The 17,149-nt window shown below is 45.6% G+C and overlaps 1 protein-coding gene across 4 annotated transcripts in view; it reads left to right on the top strand.

Moving 5' to 3' along the window:
- The window catches only part of mpzl3 (myelin protein zero-like 3), a 16,985-nt gene extending 1,498 nt beyond the window's left edge, over positions 1-15,487 (top strand). The window contains exons 1-7 of one of the 4 annotated variants that reach the window (XM_067365770.1): positions 7,558-9,221; positions 12,538-12,707; positions 12,848-13,058; positions 13,251-13,413; positions 13,491-13,551; positions 13,783-13,893; positions 13,964-15,487. In XM_067365770.1, the coding sequence (XP_067221871.1) occupies positions 9,158-9,221; positions 12,538-12,707; positions 12,848-13,058; positions 13,251-13,413; positions 13,491-13,551; positions 13,783-13,854 (741 nt within the window). In that variant the 5' untranslated portion in view covers positions 7,558-9,157 and the 3' untranslated portion in view covers positions 13,855-13,893; positions 13,964-15,487. Of the gene's footprint in view, positions 1-504; positions 643-1,925; positions 2,093-2,168; positions 2,380-7,345; positions 9,222-12,537; positions 12,708-12,847; positions 13,059-13,250; positions 13,414-13,490; positions 13,552-13,782 lie in introns of those variants that run through there. The other 3 variants (XM_067365769.1, XR_010892200.1, XR_010892201.1) reach the window with 3 other exon arrangements.
- The last annotated feature ends 1,662 nt before the right edge of the window (positions 15,488-17,149 follow it).

Genomic DNA, 17,149 nt, shown 5'->3' with positions numbered 1-17,149 from the left:
ATGTTCATTTCCAACATATTTTGGGTTCGTTTTAAGCCAGCCATATTGTAATTTTTTTATCAATAGTTGAGTTAATAAAAGTTAAACTACCCAGCCGGTTTGGCAAACATTTAACCCAACCGCTGGGTTCTTAACCCAACTTGGGTTGTTTTTAACCCAGCATTGTTTTAGATTGTACCAAAATGTTTTTAGAACATATTTTTGTTTGCTTCATAAAACAACTCATGGCATGAACACATTAATCACAGCTTTTGTGATCTGCTGCATTTAATCACCAACCCAACTCAAACACAGCAGAACGAGTTTAACCAGAAAGCAACGAAGCAAGTGACAAATATTGTTAAAAAACACACTTTTGACAAAAGTTTTGTACGATTTGAAATGATTGAGCAGTATGATTGCCTTTAAAAAAAAAACCTCCAGCCTTTAATTGATATTTCATCATCTAATATTAATGACAGTCACACATGTAAGTAAAATACTGTTGCTGGTCTGTTTCCTGAGGGGCGGGAGCGCGCGGCGCGTCCATGTGTCGGAGGCTCAGACTTTGATTGAGTGTGTGTGTGATCGGACTCGTGCGTGTTCGACGGGCTCATATGCGGAGGATGATGATGATGATGATGATGATGGTCGCCGCCTCAGGTCAGTGTGTTCTTCTTCATCATTCTGAGCAAATGTACACACATTCAGAATCAGAACTTCTATAGATTTCATTGATTCAGTACAGCAGAGTGAAGCGATGTTAAACTCTTTTCCACTGCACTTAATGTTTGTCATCTATTGTCTCGCGACTGGATGACTGTTTCATGGCATGTTTCCTGTTTTTGATGTATGGGTGAATTCTGTTTCCTGTGTTCTTGAGGTGAATTAATGATCGCTGCAGATCCTGTTATAATCCGATTCTCACGCTGCGCTGCTGTGAGTGACACCTGTCAATCATCACGCGCTCCATAATCGGGTTACCTGTGCACGCGCGCTGCCATCCCTTCATTCACAGATTCCACTGCATAAACAATGAACATTTCCAATATCAGAATCAGAACAACTTTTTACGAGCTTTACTGATGATTTGACTTGAATATAAGCGTCTAAACAGAGTAAACAGAGACATTTAAGACTGTGTGTGTGTGTGTGTGTGAGTGTGAGTGTGAGTGTGAGTGTGTGTGTGTGTGTGTGTGTGAGTGTGTGTGTGAGTGTGTGTGTGTGTGTGTGTGTGTGTGTGAGTGTGTGTGTGTGTGTGTGTGTGTGTGTGTGTGTGAGTGTGAGTGTGAGTGTGAGTGTGTGTGTGTGTGTGTGTGTGTGTGTGTGTGTGAGTGTGAGTGTGAGTGTGAGTGTGTGTGTGTGTGTGTGTGTGAGTGTGTGTGTGAGTGTGTGTGTGTGTGTGTGTGTGTGTGTGTGTGTGAGTGTGTGTGTGTGTGTGTGTGTGAGTGTGTGTGTGTGTGAGTGATTAGATCTACTCCATTGTTTTCTCCAGTCGTTCCACTCTTTCAGGAAGTTCGTGTGAACAGAACAAACTCCACCTGCGTCTGCCGTGTGATTCTTCAGACTCATATTAACATCCTCTGTTTGTCTTCAGGAATAATACATACAGTCAGTTTTACTATCTGCAGTTATTTAATTGATAAATGCTCTGTTTGGACTGAAGGTATTATTGTAAAGCTTAAACACTCAGAATTCATCCTGTGGAAACTGTTGGAATTGTACATTGCAGTACACTGGAAATGGGTTTTTGTGATATCAAATTTAAATCTGGAACACAACTTGGTTTAACATACGGCTTTGATTTTATATTGATTTTATTAATTTTGGAGTCCAGTTTATTTTGTAAAATATATATTTTTTATAAAATAAAACTTTTTCCTTGAGAGCCTAACTCCACTATAATGATAGTGCATGTCTTCGATGATAATAATCTGTGTCTCCAGGCTGGTGTGTCGCTGGTATCCGAGTGTTCACGGCCGGTGAAGTGAAGGCTGTTAACGGGACAGACGTGCGTCTCAAATGCACCTTCCAGACTTCCTCTGCGATCCGAGCGGCGAGTGTCACGGTGTCCTGGAGCTTCAGGCCACTCGGACCCGGACAAGAGGAGACGGTGAGATGCGCTGGACCACACACGAGTGTTTTCTGTTTCCTTCTGCACTTCATTCTGACTGTCTCTCGCCGATCAGGTGTTTTATTATCACGAGAAGCCCTATCCTCCTAATGAGGGCCGCTTCCGGAAGAAAGTGGATTGGGCAGGAGACGTCAGTGGCCGGGATGCGTCCATAGTGCTGCGGAAAGTGCCGTTTAGTTTCAACGGGACGTTCAGCTGTCAGGTGAAAAACACGCCAGATGTGCACGGTAACGTCGGTGAGGTGCGTCTACGAGTCGTCACTACAGGTGAGTGTCAGCTTTCGTTCTGTCTGTGGCTATATCTACACTCAAGTGGTGCTCGCTGCAGAGCCTAATGACATCCACCTCCACCTCTCTGGACGTCATGGGTTGAGCTTGACCTAGATCAGCTCCACCTCTGTGGATCTAATGGATGGCTAGGGTGTGGTTGGACCTTCTAGCTCCACCCATTACACCCAAATTACATCCAGAGAGGGGGAGCTGGGCGTCCAGAGAGGGGGAGCTGGGCGTCCAGAGAGGGGGAGCTGGGCGTCCTGAGAGGGAGAGCTGGGCGTCCTGAGAGGGGGAGCTGGGCGTCCAGAGAGGGGGAGCTGGGCGTCCAGAGAGGGGGAGCTGGGCGTCCAGAGAGGGGGAGCTGGGCGTCCTGAGAGGGGGAGCTGGGCGTCCTGAGAGGGGGAGCTGGGCGTCCTGAGAGGGGGAGCTGGGCGTCCTGAGAGGGGGAGCTGGGCGTCCAGAGAGGGGGAGCTGGGCGTCCAGAGAGGGGGAGCTGGGCGTCCAGAGAGGGGGAGCTGGGCGTCCAGAGAGGGGGAGCTGGGCGTCCTGAGAGGGGGAGCTGGGCGTCCAGAGAGGGGGAGCTGGGCGTCCAGAGAGGGGGAGCTGGGCGTCCTGAGAGGGGGAGCTGGGCGTCCTGAGAGGAGCTGGGCGTCCAGAGTGGGGGAGCTGGGCGTCCAGAGAGGGGGAGCTGGGCGTCCTGAGAGGGGGAGCTGGGCGTCCTGAGAGGGGGAGCTGGGCGTCCTGAGAGGGGGAGCTGGGCGTCCTGAGAGGGGGTGCTGGGCGTCCAGAGAGGGGGAGCTGGGCGTCCTGAGAGGGGGAGCTGGGCGTCCTGAGAGGAGCTGGGCTTCCAAGAGAAGGTGAGCTGGGCGTCCAGAGAGGAGCTGGGCATCCTGAGAGGAGCTGGACGTCCTGAGAGGAGCTGGGCGTCCTGAGAGGGTGAGCTGGGCGTCCAGAGAGGGAGAGCTGGGCGTCCAGAGAGGGGGAGCTGGGCGTCCTGAGAGGGGGAGCTGGGCGTCCAGAGAGGGGGAGCTGGGCGTCCTGAGAGGAGCTGGGCGTCCTGAGAGGGGGAGCTGGGCGTCCTGAGAGGAGCTGGGCGTCCTGAGAGGGGGAGCTGGGCGTCCTGAGAAGGGGAGCTGGGCGTCCTGAGAGGAGCTGGGCGTCCAGAGAAGGGGAGCTGGGCGTCCTGAGAGGGGGAGCTGGGCGTCCTGAGAGGAGCTGGGCGTCCAGAGAAGGGGAGCTGGGCATCCTGAGAGGGGGAGCTGGGCGTCCAGAGAGGAGCTGGGCGTCTGAGAGGGGGAGCTGGGCGCCCTGAGAGGGGGAGCTGGGCGTCCTGAGAGGAGCTGGGCGTCCAGAGAGGGGGAGCTGGGCAGGCAGAGAGGGGGAGCTGGGCGTCCTGAGAGGAGCTGGGCGTCCAGAGAGGGGGAGCTGGGCGTCCTAAAAGGGGGACGTGGGCGTCCTGAGAGGGGGAGCTGGGCGTCCAGAGAGTGGGAGCTGGGCGTCCAGAGAGGGGGAGCTGGGCGTCCTAAAAGGGGGAAGGGGGCGTCCTGAGAGGGGGAGCTGGGCGTCCTGAGAGGGGGAGATGGGCGTCCTGAGAGGAGCTGGGCGTCCAGAGAGGGGGAGCTGGGCGTCCTAAAAGGGGGAAGGGGGCGTCCTGAGAGGGGGAGCTGGGCGTCCAGAGAGTGGGAGCTGGGCTTCCTGAGAGGAGCTGGGTGTCCAGAGAGGGGGAGCTGGGCGTCCTGACTGGGGGAAGGGGGCGTCCTGAGAGGGGGAGCTGGGCGTCCTGAGAGGAGGAGCTGGGCGTCCTGAGAGGGGGAGCTGGGCGTCCAGAGAGGGGTAGCTGGGCGTCCTGAGAGGAGCGGAGCTGGGCGTCCTGAGAGGGGGAGCTGGGCGTCCAGAGAGGGGGAGCTGGGCGTCCTGAGAGGAGGAGCTGGGCGTCCTGAGAGGAGCTGGGCTTCCAGAGAGGGGGAGCTGGGCGTCCTGAGAGGGGGAGCTGGGCGTCCTGAGAGGAGCTGAGGTGGAGCTGAGACGCCCCCTCTCAGCTCCCCCTCTCAGGACGCCCAGCTCCCCCTCAGCGCCCAGAGAGGGGGAGCTGGGTGTCCCGAGAGGGGGAGCTGGGCGTCCTGAGAGGGGGAGCTGGGCGTCCAGAGAGGGGGAGCTGGGTGTCCAGAGAGGGGGAGCTGGGCGTCCTGAGAGGGGGAGCTGGGCGTCCTGAAAGGGGGAGCTGGGCGTCGGGAGAGGAGCTGGGCTTCCAGAGAAGGGGAGCTGGGCGTCCTGAGAGGGGGAGCTGGGCGTCCTGAAAGGGGGAGCTGGGTGTCCTGAGAGGAGCTGGGCGTCCAGAGAAGGGGAGCTGGGCGTCCTGAGAGGGGGAGCTGGGCGTCCTGAGTGGGGGAGCTGGTCGTCCGGAGAGGGGGAGCTGGGCGTCCTGAGAGGGGGAGCTGGGCGTCCTGAGAGGGGGAGCTGGGCGTCCTGAGAGGAGGAGCTGGGCGTCCAGTGAGGAGCTGGGCGTCCAGAGAAGAGCTGGGCGTGTTGAGAGGGGGAGCTGGGCGTCCTGAGAGGAGCTGGGCGTCCAGAGAAGGGGAGCTGGGCGTCCAGAGAGGGGGAGCTGGGCGTCCTGAGAGGAGCTGGGCGTCCAGAGAGGGGGAGCTGGGCGTCCTGAGAGGGGAGCTGGGCGTCCTGAGAGGGGGAGCTGGGCGTCCTGAGAGGGGAGCTGGGCGTCCAGAGAGGGGAGCTGGGCGTCCTGAGAGGAGCTGGGCATCCTGAGAGGGGAGCTGGGCGTCCAGAGAGGGGGAGCTGGGCGTCCTGAGAGGGGAGCTGGGCGTCCTGAGAGGGGGAGCTGGGCGTCCTGAGAGGGGAGCTGGGCGTCCTGAGAGGGGGAGCTGGGCGTCCTGAGAGGAGCTGGGCGTCCTGAGAGGGGAGCTGGGCGTCCTGAGAGGAGCTGGGCGTCCTGAGAGGGGAGCTGGGCGTCCTGAGAGGGGAGCTGGGCGTCCAGAGAGGGGGAGCTGGGCGTCCTGAGAGGAGCTGGGCATTCAGAGAGGGTTGGACCTCATACTTCACCCATGGGCATAACTCTGTCCCTAACCCTAAGTAGATCAAGCTTCACTCATTACGTCCAGAGAGAGGGTGCTGGACGTCATTTGGCTCTGCAGTGAGCACCACTCACACTCTCTATCTACACTCCCTAGCTAACAAAAATATGTTCTAAAAATGTTTGGCTAACATTCCAATTAGGTTGTGAAAACATTATTTCTGAATGTTCTCTGACTGTTAAAAATGTCTCTGTTTTAAAAACCTTTTTTAGTTAAGCAAACATTTAGGGAAAATTTTATTTTATCATTCTGCAAACATTATGGGAACGTTACTTTAGAATGTTCTCTGACTCTGAACATCCTCAAACGTTTCAGGTAAAAACATAAATTGCTCAAATTGCTCAATTTCTATTCTGTGATCTAAAATGCATGATGTTTTGCACCAGCAATTTTTTTGTAATATAAAGATTAAAGTAACATTTATTTTTAACAACACTATAAAAAAATTAATAGCAGGCACAACAATGCCAGTATAACCACTGATAAATAAAAGTTCAATATGACTAAACATCATTTTTGAATACCTCGGTCAATGCAAAAAAAAAACATTTTCAGATCTACCCACTTAGCAGAGTGTTACAGTTTTCGCAGTACAAAACCAAGTCAAGTCAAAGTCAAGTCAAATTTATTTATATAGCGCTTTTACAATTGGTAATTGTTTCAAAGCAGCTTTACATATTAGAAGCACAGAAAAAAAGGGAAGTGGTTAAAACTGTACAAACAAGCGTGGTAATATATAACATATACAAGATGGTGCTACATTAAGCCAATGTCGGCTGACTCCCAGGGGGGGAAAAAACCCCTAGGAGAAAAACCCAGCGTGCTAGCACTGGGAAAAAAGTCCTAGGAGGGAAAAAAACCCTTGGAAGATATATATAATATATGTAAATGGATATGGAGATCAAAATCTGAATTATACATTTTTATTATAGAGATTAAAAATCGATTATATATAAATATATGTAAGCGGATACGGGGATTAAAAATCTGAATTATAGATGCAGCCAGAATTGGATCTTTAGGCCCATTGTCTCCTGGGCTACGTTGTAGTCAGGTCCAGACGCAGGTTCTCCATCTGATCTGGATACGGCCTGGATCCAGCACCCGGCAAACCTCAGGATAAGCAGAGAGACAGATATTAGCGCAGATGCCATTCTTATTCTGATGTACAGGTATATCTAGTGTTATAGGAAATGTTCTCGGTTCCGGCCGACCTAATTATTGCAGCGTAACAATCCTTTAACGGATTTGAAAAATGTTAATGTATTGATAATGTGTTATGTGTATGCAAGAGCAAAGAGATGTGTTTTTAGTCTAGATTTAAACTGACAGAGTGTGTCTGCTTCCCGAACAATGCTAGGAAGATTGTTCCAGAGTTTAGGTGCTAAATAGGAAAAGGATCTGCCGCCTTCAGTTGATTTTGATATTCTGGGTATTATCAACTGGCCTAAATTCTGAGATCGCAATAAACGTGAAGGACTATAATGCATTAAGAGCTCACTTAGGTACTGGGGAGCTAAACCATTTAGAGCTTTATAAGTAAGTAGCAAGATTTTAAAATCTATACGATGTTTAATAGGGAGCCAATGTAATGTTGACCGAACTGGGCTAATATGGTCATACTTTCTGGTTCTAGTAAGAACTCTAGCTGCCGCATTTTGGACCAACTGTAGTTTGTTTAAAAGCCGAGCAGAACAACCACCCAGTAGAGCGTTACAATAATCTAGTCTTGAGGTCATGAATGCATGAACCAACTGTTCCGCATTTGTCATTGAGAGCATATGTCGTATGTAAAACCACACCTCAGTGTGAAGGAAGGACAAATCATAGAGAAAAAGGTTTGTTTTCTAATGCCTGAGAGTTTGTGTCTGCAGGTGCGAGTCGTTCACATGATCTCCGTGTCGTTTCAGCCTCGCTCTCTGAGATTGTGATTCTCTGTGTGGCCATTGGAGGCGCCATTCTGTTGATTCTTCTGGTGGTGATGATGGGCGTGTTCGTGCGTCGCAGTCACAGACAGAGGAATAATCCGGAACAAAACCACATGATCCTGCGACAAGAGCAGAAGGTCCTGACGGGCTGGTGAGGCCTTCGCTCGGAGAGATCGGATGAGCTTTGCTTCTGAAATCATTTCACATCACAAACTCACACACACGTGGTTTCCCTCGATATCTCACTGATTGTCAGGAGTTTTCTGGAGTTGGGTGATGTGCCTTCATCTGTAACTCATTAGTCAGCAAGCGTCACTATAACTTATATTCATCTTACAGATCACATGTGTTCAGAAGTGACACGGCTTCTGCTCAGGAATCAACACGTTTTCTTCAGAATTTGTACGGATCTTGCTCTTTTGTGTAATGAAGGGACAGGTTTGTATTTCTCTGGTAACAGGCAGACCTTGGTTGCTATGGTTAACTCTCTTCACCTCACAGAGGTTTGCATTGCTATTGCACACACACTGCATGATGATGATGATGAGGAGGAAGAGACACATCCACACTGACTGAATGAATCACTGCAGGAACTGCTGTCTGTCGCCCCTGTGTGTCAATCTGAGCACTGCACCCTGAACACACAGAATATCACTGTTCTGTACAGGAAGATGAAATTCAACATGACAGCACACACACACCAATGCTTTTCCAACACTAAATCTACATTAAAGAGCACACAAGGTTTTATTGTGTAATTTCATGTTATTTGCATTTTTGTTCTTGAGTTTTATCATAAAAATAAAAATTAAGGAATTGTTTTTAATGATAATAACTTGTAGAGGTCACCTTTTTAAACAAATAGCATTTATACCACACAGACACACAGTAAATGTATTAAGTTGTATTATATGGTTTATTCAGCGCCCTCTACTGTTCCGACGCTGCTGATACAGCACAGAGACGCCTCTGTCACGTGTCATCGGTCACATGCTCATGATGGTCCACATTTGTGATTACTGCAATAGGATTTTAAAAATATGTTTATTTAATACAAAAATTATTAGGTGGAATGTGTAGTTTTACTTTAGAAATCAATGCGTGGAATTATTATATATTTAAATAAGTATACTTTGTAGATTGAAAAGTACTCCATTAGCACAAAAAAACACATTGAAAGTTGAATGAAGCGCCTCTTTTGTGTCAATTTGTGTTTCATATTCATCTTATTGCAGTCCTTTTCATAAAGCTCATTTCTATTTATTAGGAAAGAATATTAACTTCATCTCAAAATAAACCACAAATCAAAATCACAAGATTAATTTAAAAGAACACGTGATGCCTTCACAAGACACTAATATTTGAGTCATCTTACCTCAGATAGCTCTAATTAAATTTATTTAATGAAAAATTAATTATTAGTTCATATAAAACCTTTAGGCCACAAAGAGTGAGAGAGTATATCACACGCACATCATGATTGATACATTAATAATATATCACACACAGTATTCATTTCTGCACTTGTTTTAATAGAGTTTTGAGAGTTTGATAAGAGGTTTTGAGACATTAATAGTGATTTTGGCGTGTTTTCAGAGTCTGTATTTGGACTTCCTGTTTCACCTGTTCGGCAGGTATCAAATCCTCTCAAACATGGAGGACAAAAACAAGCAGCGACACAAACGCGACTAATATCAGCTCAAATATCTGCTCATATTCACTCATAAGCACTCGAATGGGATTATATATGTGCTATTAATGATCATGGATGTAAACAGAAGCTCGTTTAAAGGAGTTTTATCGTGTATTTACGTCGGTTTCGGTGAGTTCTGCTGTTTTATCCGCTCACTCTAAGACTGAACAACTTTGATAAAAGGCTTTCAGGGATTTGAGGTGGATTTTGTTTCTGAGATTGTAAATCTATAACTTGGTGTCATTTGAGATCCGTTGAGTTTGTTTTACTTTCTGTTTGGGTGAAAACGACACTCGAGAAAGACCCTGTCAATCATCTGCCGCGTGTAAATATACATGTTACGACACATATTCGCTGAATTCCAGCCTTAACTGAATATAATGTAGTTATTTTAACCCATAACACTTTAACACAAGATCTAATGCATTAACTAAAGCTAACTGACAATAAAAAGCACACTTGTTACAGTGTTTTAGGCCTACATTTTGTTAACTTTAGTTTATAAAAATACAACTGTTCATTGTTCATGTTTTCTCAGGTCCTTTAAATAATATTAACCGATGCAACTTTTGATTTTAGAAATGTATTAGTAAATGTTGAACTAAGATTAATACATGCTTTAGAAGTATTTGTCATTGTTATATCATACAAATGTTAATGTAAATAATGAACCTTATTGTTGGCACTCTTGTTGTATCTGTCATGTGTTTACATAAATGAAGAAGAAATCCAAAATATTAAACATCACACATGTATATTTACTGAGTAATCCACTGTTTTGTAGAGGACGGTCAAAATGACTTTAGAAAGATGTCAGCATCATTATTTTATTTTCACACAGAGATTGATAGATCTATTAGTAAATCTGTTGACTTTATCAATAATTGTTTCATTATATGCCAACAGTGACAGTTCAAACATGGCAAAAAGCACTTTTTGTGCTTCCATAGATATGGAGATCATGAGTAAATTGGTCAATTGGACACATTTTCAGTGGTCACTTTGCATAGTGATGATATTGATGTCTTTCTTTTAAAGAGGAATATCTGAAGAACAAATAATGTTGAAACTAAAAATGAATCTTGTTTTTCTATCATCTCAATTGCATAAAACGGAGTGAATAACTATTCCTTTTCCAAAGTTGTCATGCCTGTAACTCTAAAAGTATTCAAGATATCTTAATATCCTTCTAGATTCTCATTCTTAATAAACTTTCCTTTTGAAATCTTCATTTTCAAAGCCCTATATAGTTCAGTCCCATAGATATGGGGATCTCAAAGCAGCTCCATGATCAAATTGCTGAATTTCAGTGATTGAAAGCCAAATATGAGTCACTTTTCATACAGCTGATACTTATTGTTTAAAGAAGACTGTCTGAAGAATCAGTAATACTGAAACTAGAAATATATTTTGTTTCCCTCCATCAAAATAATTGTACACAACACACTCTGAAAAAAAGTGTTTTTCTGAAGTTTACATGTCTTTAATTCAAGAAGTGTTGATGATATCTTAATGTCATTTTAGATTCTTCAGTAATCTTCATTTTAAGGCTCTATATGGTTCAGTCTCATGGATATAGGGATGTCAATGCGGTAACGTGTAGTTACGATACTGTGTATTTGAACTCTTGGTATCTTCAGAAGCTGTTAAAATGAACAAAATCCCATCGTCCAAATATCCCTAAAACTGATTCAGGTATAGATTCTTATAAACAAGTTAATGTGCCTCAGCTTGACCATTTTCAGTGGATTTTTGGCACTCAGAGACTTATGTTTCATGCAATTAGTTTGATAAGATACATTTCTAGTTTCAACATTATTTATTCTTCAGACATTAAATGCAATAAGTGTTTAACTGTAAGCAAAATGACTCATATTTGGTTTTCAACCTTTGAAAATGGGTAAAATTCAACAAATTGAACATGAATCTGCTTTGAGATCTCCATATCTATGGGATTGAACTATATAGAGCCTTTAAAATATTAATACCTAACGAAGGATTTGTTGAGAAGTATCTGAAAGGATATGAAGATATTTTAACACTTCTTGAGTTACAGGCATGAAAACTTAAGGAAAAAAACACAAGAAGCTTTTTGCCATGTTTGAACTGTCTCTGTTGGCATATAATGAAACAAATATTGATAAAGTCAACAGATTTTACTGATAGATCTACCAATCTCTGTGTAGAAATAATAATGATGCTGATATCTTTATGAAGTCATTTTTACACTCCTCTAATTTTCTCCAAATCTCAAGTGAAAATGGTCATTTTGACCTTCCTCTACAAAACAGTGATTACTCAGTAAATCTACATCTGTGACGTTTAATACTTTGCTTTCATCACTATTTATGTGACAGTCTGGTTGATTTGACACAGAATGATCCAGCTGCTGTAAATGGCTGATTAATCAACAGAGAGCTCTTAATTAAAGCGCTGAAGCTCATATGAACTGAACGAATCTCCACACCGAGTTCAGTATGATGTCATGGTGTGAGATCACAGGCTCGTCTCAGAAGTGACATCATCACATGATCTGATGGGTTTCATTTACTGGATCTTCAGTCATGCAGTGTTTCTGGACAGACTCTGTTTGAGAATGTGCCGGTTGCATAAAAGTTAGTCATTGTTTTTCTTCAAGAATGGTCATAAGTAAGGTAGATTGGCCTACTTTGAATCTGAACACCTGAATCTTTGAATCCCCTCACTTACTGCTAGTCGGTCAGATAGTTCTTAGTCTTAACATAATAAAACTTACAGTGATTGTGTTTGTGCAACTGGTTACATAACAGAGTCTAGTCAGTTAGAGAGTCTTTAGTTTATAGTGTTTTCTCTTTAGATAAACTGTGATATCAGAGGCGAGTTTGCAGTTTATGATTTTTATTATTCTGAGGAACTGAACATCAGATATGTCAGATATCTGATTCATGTCCTGCACCGTTTACAGTCTAATAATCTACACTGATAAACGAGACTGAGAGTGAGTGATGCAACAAAACCCAGACGTTACAGTCACACACGTCTGCTGATCATGATCTGCTCTGATCCACACTAAAGTCCAGTTATATACGATATCTATATGATAATCATAAAGATATAATTTATTCTCTGATGATGAGGACGGGGCAACCTGTCACTCACATGAGATCCACCAATAGCAAACCACAACCATCCAATCAATTCCCCACAGACACAATCAAGCCCCGCCCTACATTTGTTCTTGTTTGAGAAGCAGTTTCACTCTGATATACGACACTATAGAGAAGAAAAGACTAGACAATATTGACAGCCAATCAGAATCAATCCTGCTTTAAAGAGCTCAAGCATTTAAAGCGACAGACGACAAAACTATAATAAGCAGAACAACATCATGTGCTGGTGTGGATGATAATATAGTTATCGTTCTTGGTCTGAACGGTCCTTAACACTCTGTGTGTGTGTGTGTCAGTGCTGTTGAGGAGTGTGTGTTGTATCTCAGTGACGGCTCCTGCAGAGATCAGCGCCGTCCGAGGATCCGCCGTCACCCTCTCCTGCTCCTTCACCTCCTCCAGTCGGGTGACCAGCGCCATGTCCGTCGACTGGAGCTTCAGGCCCGAGACCGGCGGTCCTGCCAAAATGGTGAGTTACACGTGTCTTGTGATCAGCCGTTCAGTTGGTGTGGTGGTGAACATGAATCATTGGACTGATGGCGCAGCCAGGGGTCAGAGGTCACTCGGGTCGTCAAACCGCTTTTGAACACGTTCTTTGTTTCTCTCCAGTTCTTCCACTTCTCGTCTCAAGCGTACCCGCCGCTGGAGGATTATTTTAAGGACCGTGTGAAGTGGCTGGGCAGCCCGTCCCGTGGCGACGCTTCCATCCAGCTGCTGAACGCCTCGCTCACCGATAACGGCACGTACATCTGCGCCGTCCGCAACCCTCCCGACTTCCACGGAAGCCCGGCCCAGACCGTCCTCACCGTCACACCGCAGAGTGAGAGCACACATTCAGACTTTGCTTTCATGAGAATTAAACACATTTTCTGTTTTATGACACATTTAAATACATTGAATCCAGAGGGACTCACATTGTATTCAAGGTTTACATTTTATCAATTCTTGTTTTCTCTGGGAATCGAACCCACGACCTGTCGATGTTGAGCGCGTCCGTCTGTGTTTCTGTCAGGACTGTCGCTGGCCTTCACCGATGTGGGCGTGCTGCTGGTGTTTGTTCTGGCCCCGTCAGGATTCATCATGCTGCTGCTGCTGGGACGGATCCTGTGTCCGTGCTGCTCCGACGCTCAGAGTCCCGCCGCGGCCCAACACTCGCCCATCGAGGTGCTCGCCGGGTAAGAAACGAGCGCACTGAAGCAGGGCGTTCAGAGGAGCGCTGGACTGTGAGTGATGATTGTGTGTCTCCTGACAGAGAGGAGTATTTCTACGGCCAGACGGAGCAGAAACACTCGGTGTGCTGCTGTTACTTTAAGGTAAACCTCCGTCTGTTGGGAGACTTTATTCTGACTCGTACCTGTATAGAATTGGTTTGTTTGCATCCACCTATTTTTATGCGAATGTTTAGGCGGATACATTTTTTAAGCTGAATTTGTCTCATATCTTATGAAGTTTGCATCATTGATTATGTTTTTGTACTGTTTTTGAATCAGTCTGTATTGTGTAAAGCGCTGTATGAATGAATCTGATGGTGGTGTTTGTTTCAGGGCTCTGAATATGAAGACGACTACATGCACGAGAAACCACATGAACACACCTTCACCGAGTCACAGTGTTAGAAGTCCTTCAGAGTGTGTGTGTGTGTGTGTGTGTGTGTGTGTGTGTGTGTGTGTGTGTGTGTGTGTGTGTGTGTGTGTGTGTGTGTGTGTGTGTGTGTGTGTGTGTGTGGTTCTTGCATGGATAAAGTTTGATAAACCCAGATGTCAATCTGGGACTTCCTGTTTGAGTGGGTAATTTTGGTTATTTATGTCAGAAAGCGATCGACTGTTACTGTAATCTATGAATTAAATGACTATAAAAGCTTGCAGAAGACATGCTGATTTTGACAAAAATGAATCTACGTTCAGCTTCGCCTTAGATGGTCACATGAGGGGTTCGAGTGATCTGATTGGCTGATTCTGTTCCCTGAGATCCAGCTTGCCTTCACCCTGATAAAGATTTTTTGTACAAATCCTATTTTGTTTAGATAAATATGAAATATTACTTTAACATTATTAACTTTTTTTATAAACTAGCTATTTTTGATAATTCACATCATAGAACAATGTTAGCATTCAAACATCCAAAAGTCTGGATTGATTCCTGTTGGAGGTTTTATTACTGACGGCGACGCTGCCAGTTTCAGCTGTTTGATTAAAGAGAAAGCTTTCAGTTAAAGCTGCAGTCCATAAGTTTGGTCTTTGTCTCCATCTCTGTTTGATCCTGCACTTGCAGTTATTTGTGGAGCAATCATCTTTATGTGGGTTGGCATCGGCACGGCTCCTCAGCTATCTACGAATCTGATGTTTGCTAATGTCACTCACCGCTGTGGATACTGTACTTCAGAATCACAGATTCTACGTCTTGGAAATATGACCAAAATAAGAGTTTTCACCAGAAAATGTCATCTGAACAAGTACATAACATGTCTGCCACTTTTGTTCTGACCATCTGAGGAAAAAAAGCATTACAATAAATCAATGGTGATTAAATCTACCGATCCCTTAGCTCATATCACATCAAACTGCAAATTATCATTATTGTTATACTTTGTTCTCAAATGTTAATGTTAACAACACCTGCATTGCATGACTGTGTATTTAGTGAGTGTTAGCATTACCTGTAGATTGACTACGGGTGAATCTCCAGTTGTCACTGATGATTGTTATTTCGACCTTTCTGGATTACAATCTGCCATCAAAATGATAAGTTTAATTATTCCAGCTGCTGTGAGAGAAGGCTATAAATGATCCGCCGCCTGCAGCATCCTCACATGATTTAGCCTACAAGCTGTAATGATGCAAAGACAAACAGCGGCATGCTCGAATTTCCCACGGAAACCCACCAGTACCACCCGAACTAGAAAACATTATTACAAGTTTACCGTTGTGAATCGGGCTAAGGTAAGGAGATAGTTTTGAACACTGGCTGGTTATGTACTTGCTTGATTTTGGATAATTTTTACCCCAAAAAAGTTACGGACTGCAGCTTTAATACTGAAATATGATCTTCATGATTTCATTAGCTGATCAGATGGCAGGTTGAATCTCACTGTATAATATTTCTGAATGCTGTTGTTAACTCGCCAAACAGGGTTTAGTTGTTTTCAATCTATTTGCTGAAGCTTAAGGTCAAGTGTATTAAAGCATTAAAAAATATATACAAAATATAAATAAATGACATTTAAATTAAACGCATCTGAATCTGATTTCCTGAATCTCCAAATATATTCTTTTATTCATACACCCTTCAAAATAAAGGTTTCAAAGGGGTTTTCAGAACCGTGGAGCTGTTCGGTTCCCCAAAGAGCCTTTCAGTAATCAGTTCCTCATCTGTCAGGCACTACTACTTTATGTCAACGAATGGAGACTCACTTGGGAGCCCCGGTCACCTCTAAATTTTAGAAAAACGGCCAAAGGAATTGGCGAGTGGAATCTGCATGCTAAGCAACTCCCCTTAACATACGGGTATATAAGTGGTGGCTTGCCATCAAATTGGAGGCTTTTCCATTCATGTGTTTCTTGTTGCAGTCATTTCCTGTCTTTATCTGATGGCCACGATCACTGTCGAGAGCATGCTGAGACAGCGTTCATGGATGGTTCATTGTGAGAATATGACCATGTCGACCCTGCTGTCGGGACTCAACTTCCTTGTGAAGGAACGAGTCCTCTGCTGTTAGAATGCAGAGCCACGGGCATGGTTAACATTCTGGGAGACCTGAGGGTTAAAGTGGGAGCACTTCTGCTGGGCCAGTCCCCACGGACCTCCCACTCCTCTGCAGTGTTGTGTGGCGTCCAGCTGCCTGATGATGGTGCAGGTCCTTTTCATGGGGGACCGACCCAGCGTGTCATTCGGCGCTCTGGGTGAAGATCAGATGGCGATAGCTGCATCACAGAGTGGGCTCTTGTCCTCTGCAGAGGAAGATGATGCTAAGCTTCCCCCTTTGGGCGTGGTCACTCATACTAGGTCAGATGCAAAGTTGATGGTCATGCTTGTTCCACCCCAGTGCCTTTCTTCCTGGAAGTTCATGAGGAGGTTTAGAAGTTGTGGAAAGCACCTTTTGCTATCCTCAACTTTAGGGCAGTTGTGGTCTAATGGTTAGAGAGTTGGACTTGTAACTTGTTGGACTTGGCAGGGCAAGTATCAGTGCTGGCAGGAAATGTACAGCACTCTCTTCCACTTATTACCCACAACTAACCCCCAATCACTCCACGGGCGCCGCTACAGCTCCGGGTGTGTCTGTGTTCAGTGCTCACTGCTGTGTGTGTGCACTTGGATGGGTGAAATGCAGAACACAAGTATGGCAAATCATACTTGGCTATGCATCACTTTCACAATGGTAGGGTCACCAAGGTTTACGCAGACATTCCCCAGGTGGAGCGTGCAATTCCAGTGCACTTGTGCCCGCAATATGCCGCCACTTGACAGAATCGTCCATGCCTCCTGTCCAAGGCTTGTAAGACAACGACAGCTCTGGCTGCTAAGGCTTACGAGGCTGCTGGACAAGCGGCCTCCACCCTGCATTGCCATAAGGCAAAAGCTCTCAAAGAGCTGCACACGGGTAGTTCTGAGCTGGGAACAGTATCCCCTCAGCCTGAAATATTTTCAGAGGCTCCTGGGGCATATGTCATCCGCGGTATCACCACTCTGATATGGAGTGCTACAGCACTGGCTTCACAGCCGAGTCTCGAAACTGGCATGATGCTGCGGCACACTTTGTATGACCATCACACCGATCTGTCACCGATCTTTCAGCCCTTGGTCAGACCTTGCCATTCCACAGGCCGGAGTGCCCATAGAACAAGTGTCCAGGTACTTTGTTGTCACAACAGATCCCTCCAGAACAAGCCGGGGTGCTGTATGCAATGGGCACGC

Source organism: Chanodichthys erythropterus, chromosome 17, assembly GCF_024489055.1.
Source record: "Chanodichthys erythropterus isolate Z2021 chromosome 17, ASM2448905v1, whole genome shotgun sequence".
Lineage (NCBI taxonomy): Eukaryota > Metazoa > Chordata > Actinopteri > Cypriniformes > Xenocyprididae > Chanodichthys > Chanodichthys erythropterus.
Note: the sequence above shows the minus strand (reverse complement) of the source record. Positions and strands in the feature narration are given on the sequence as shown.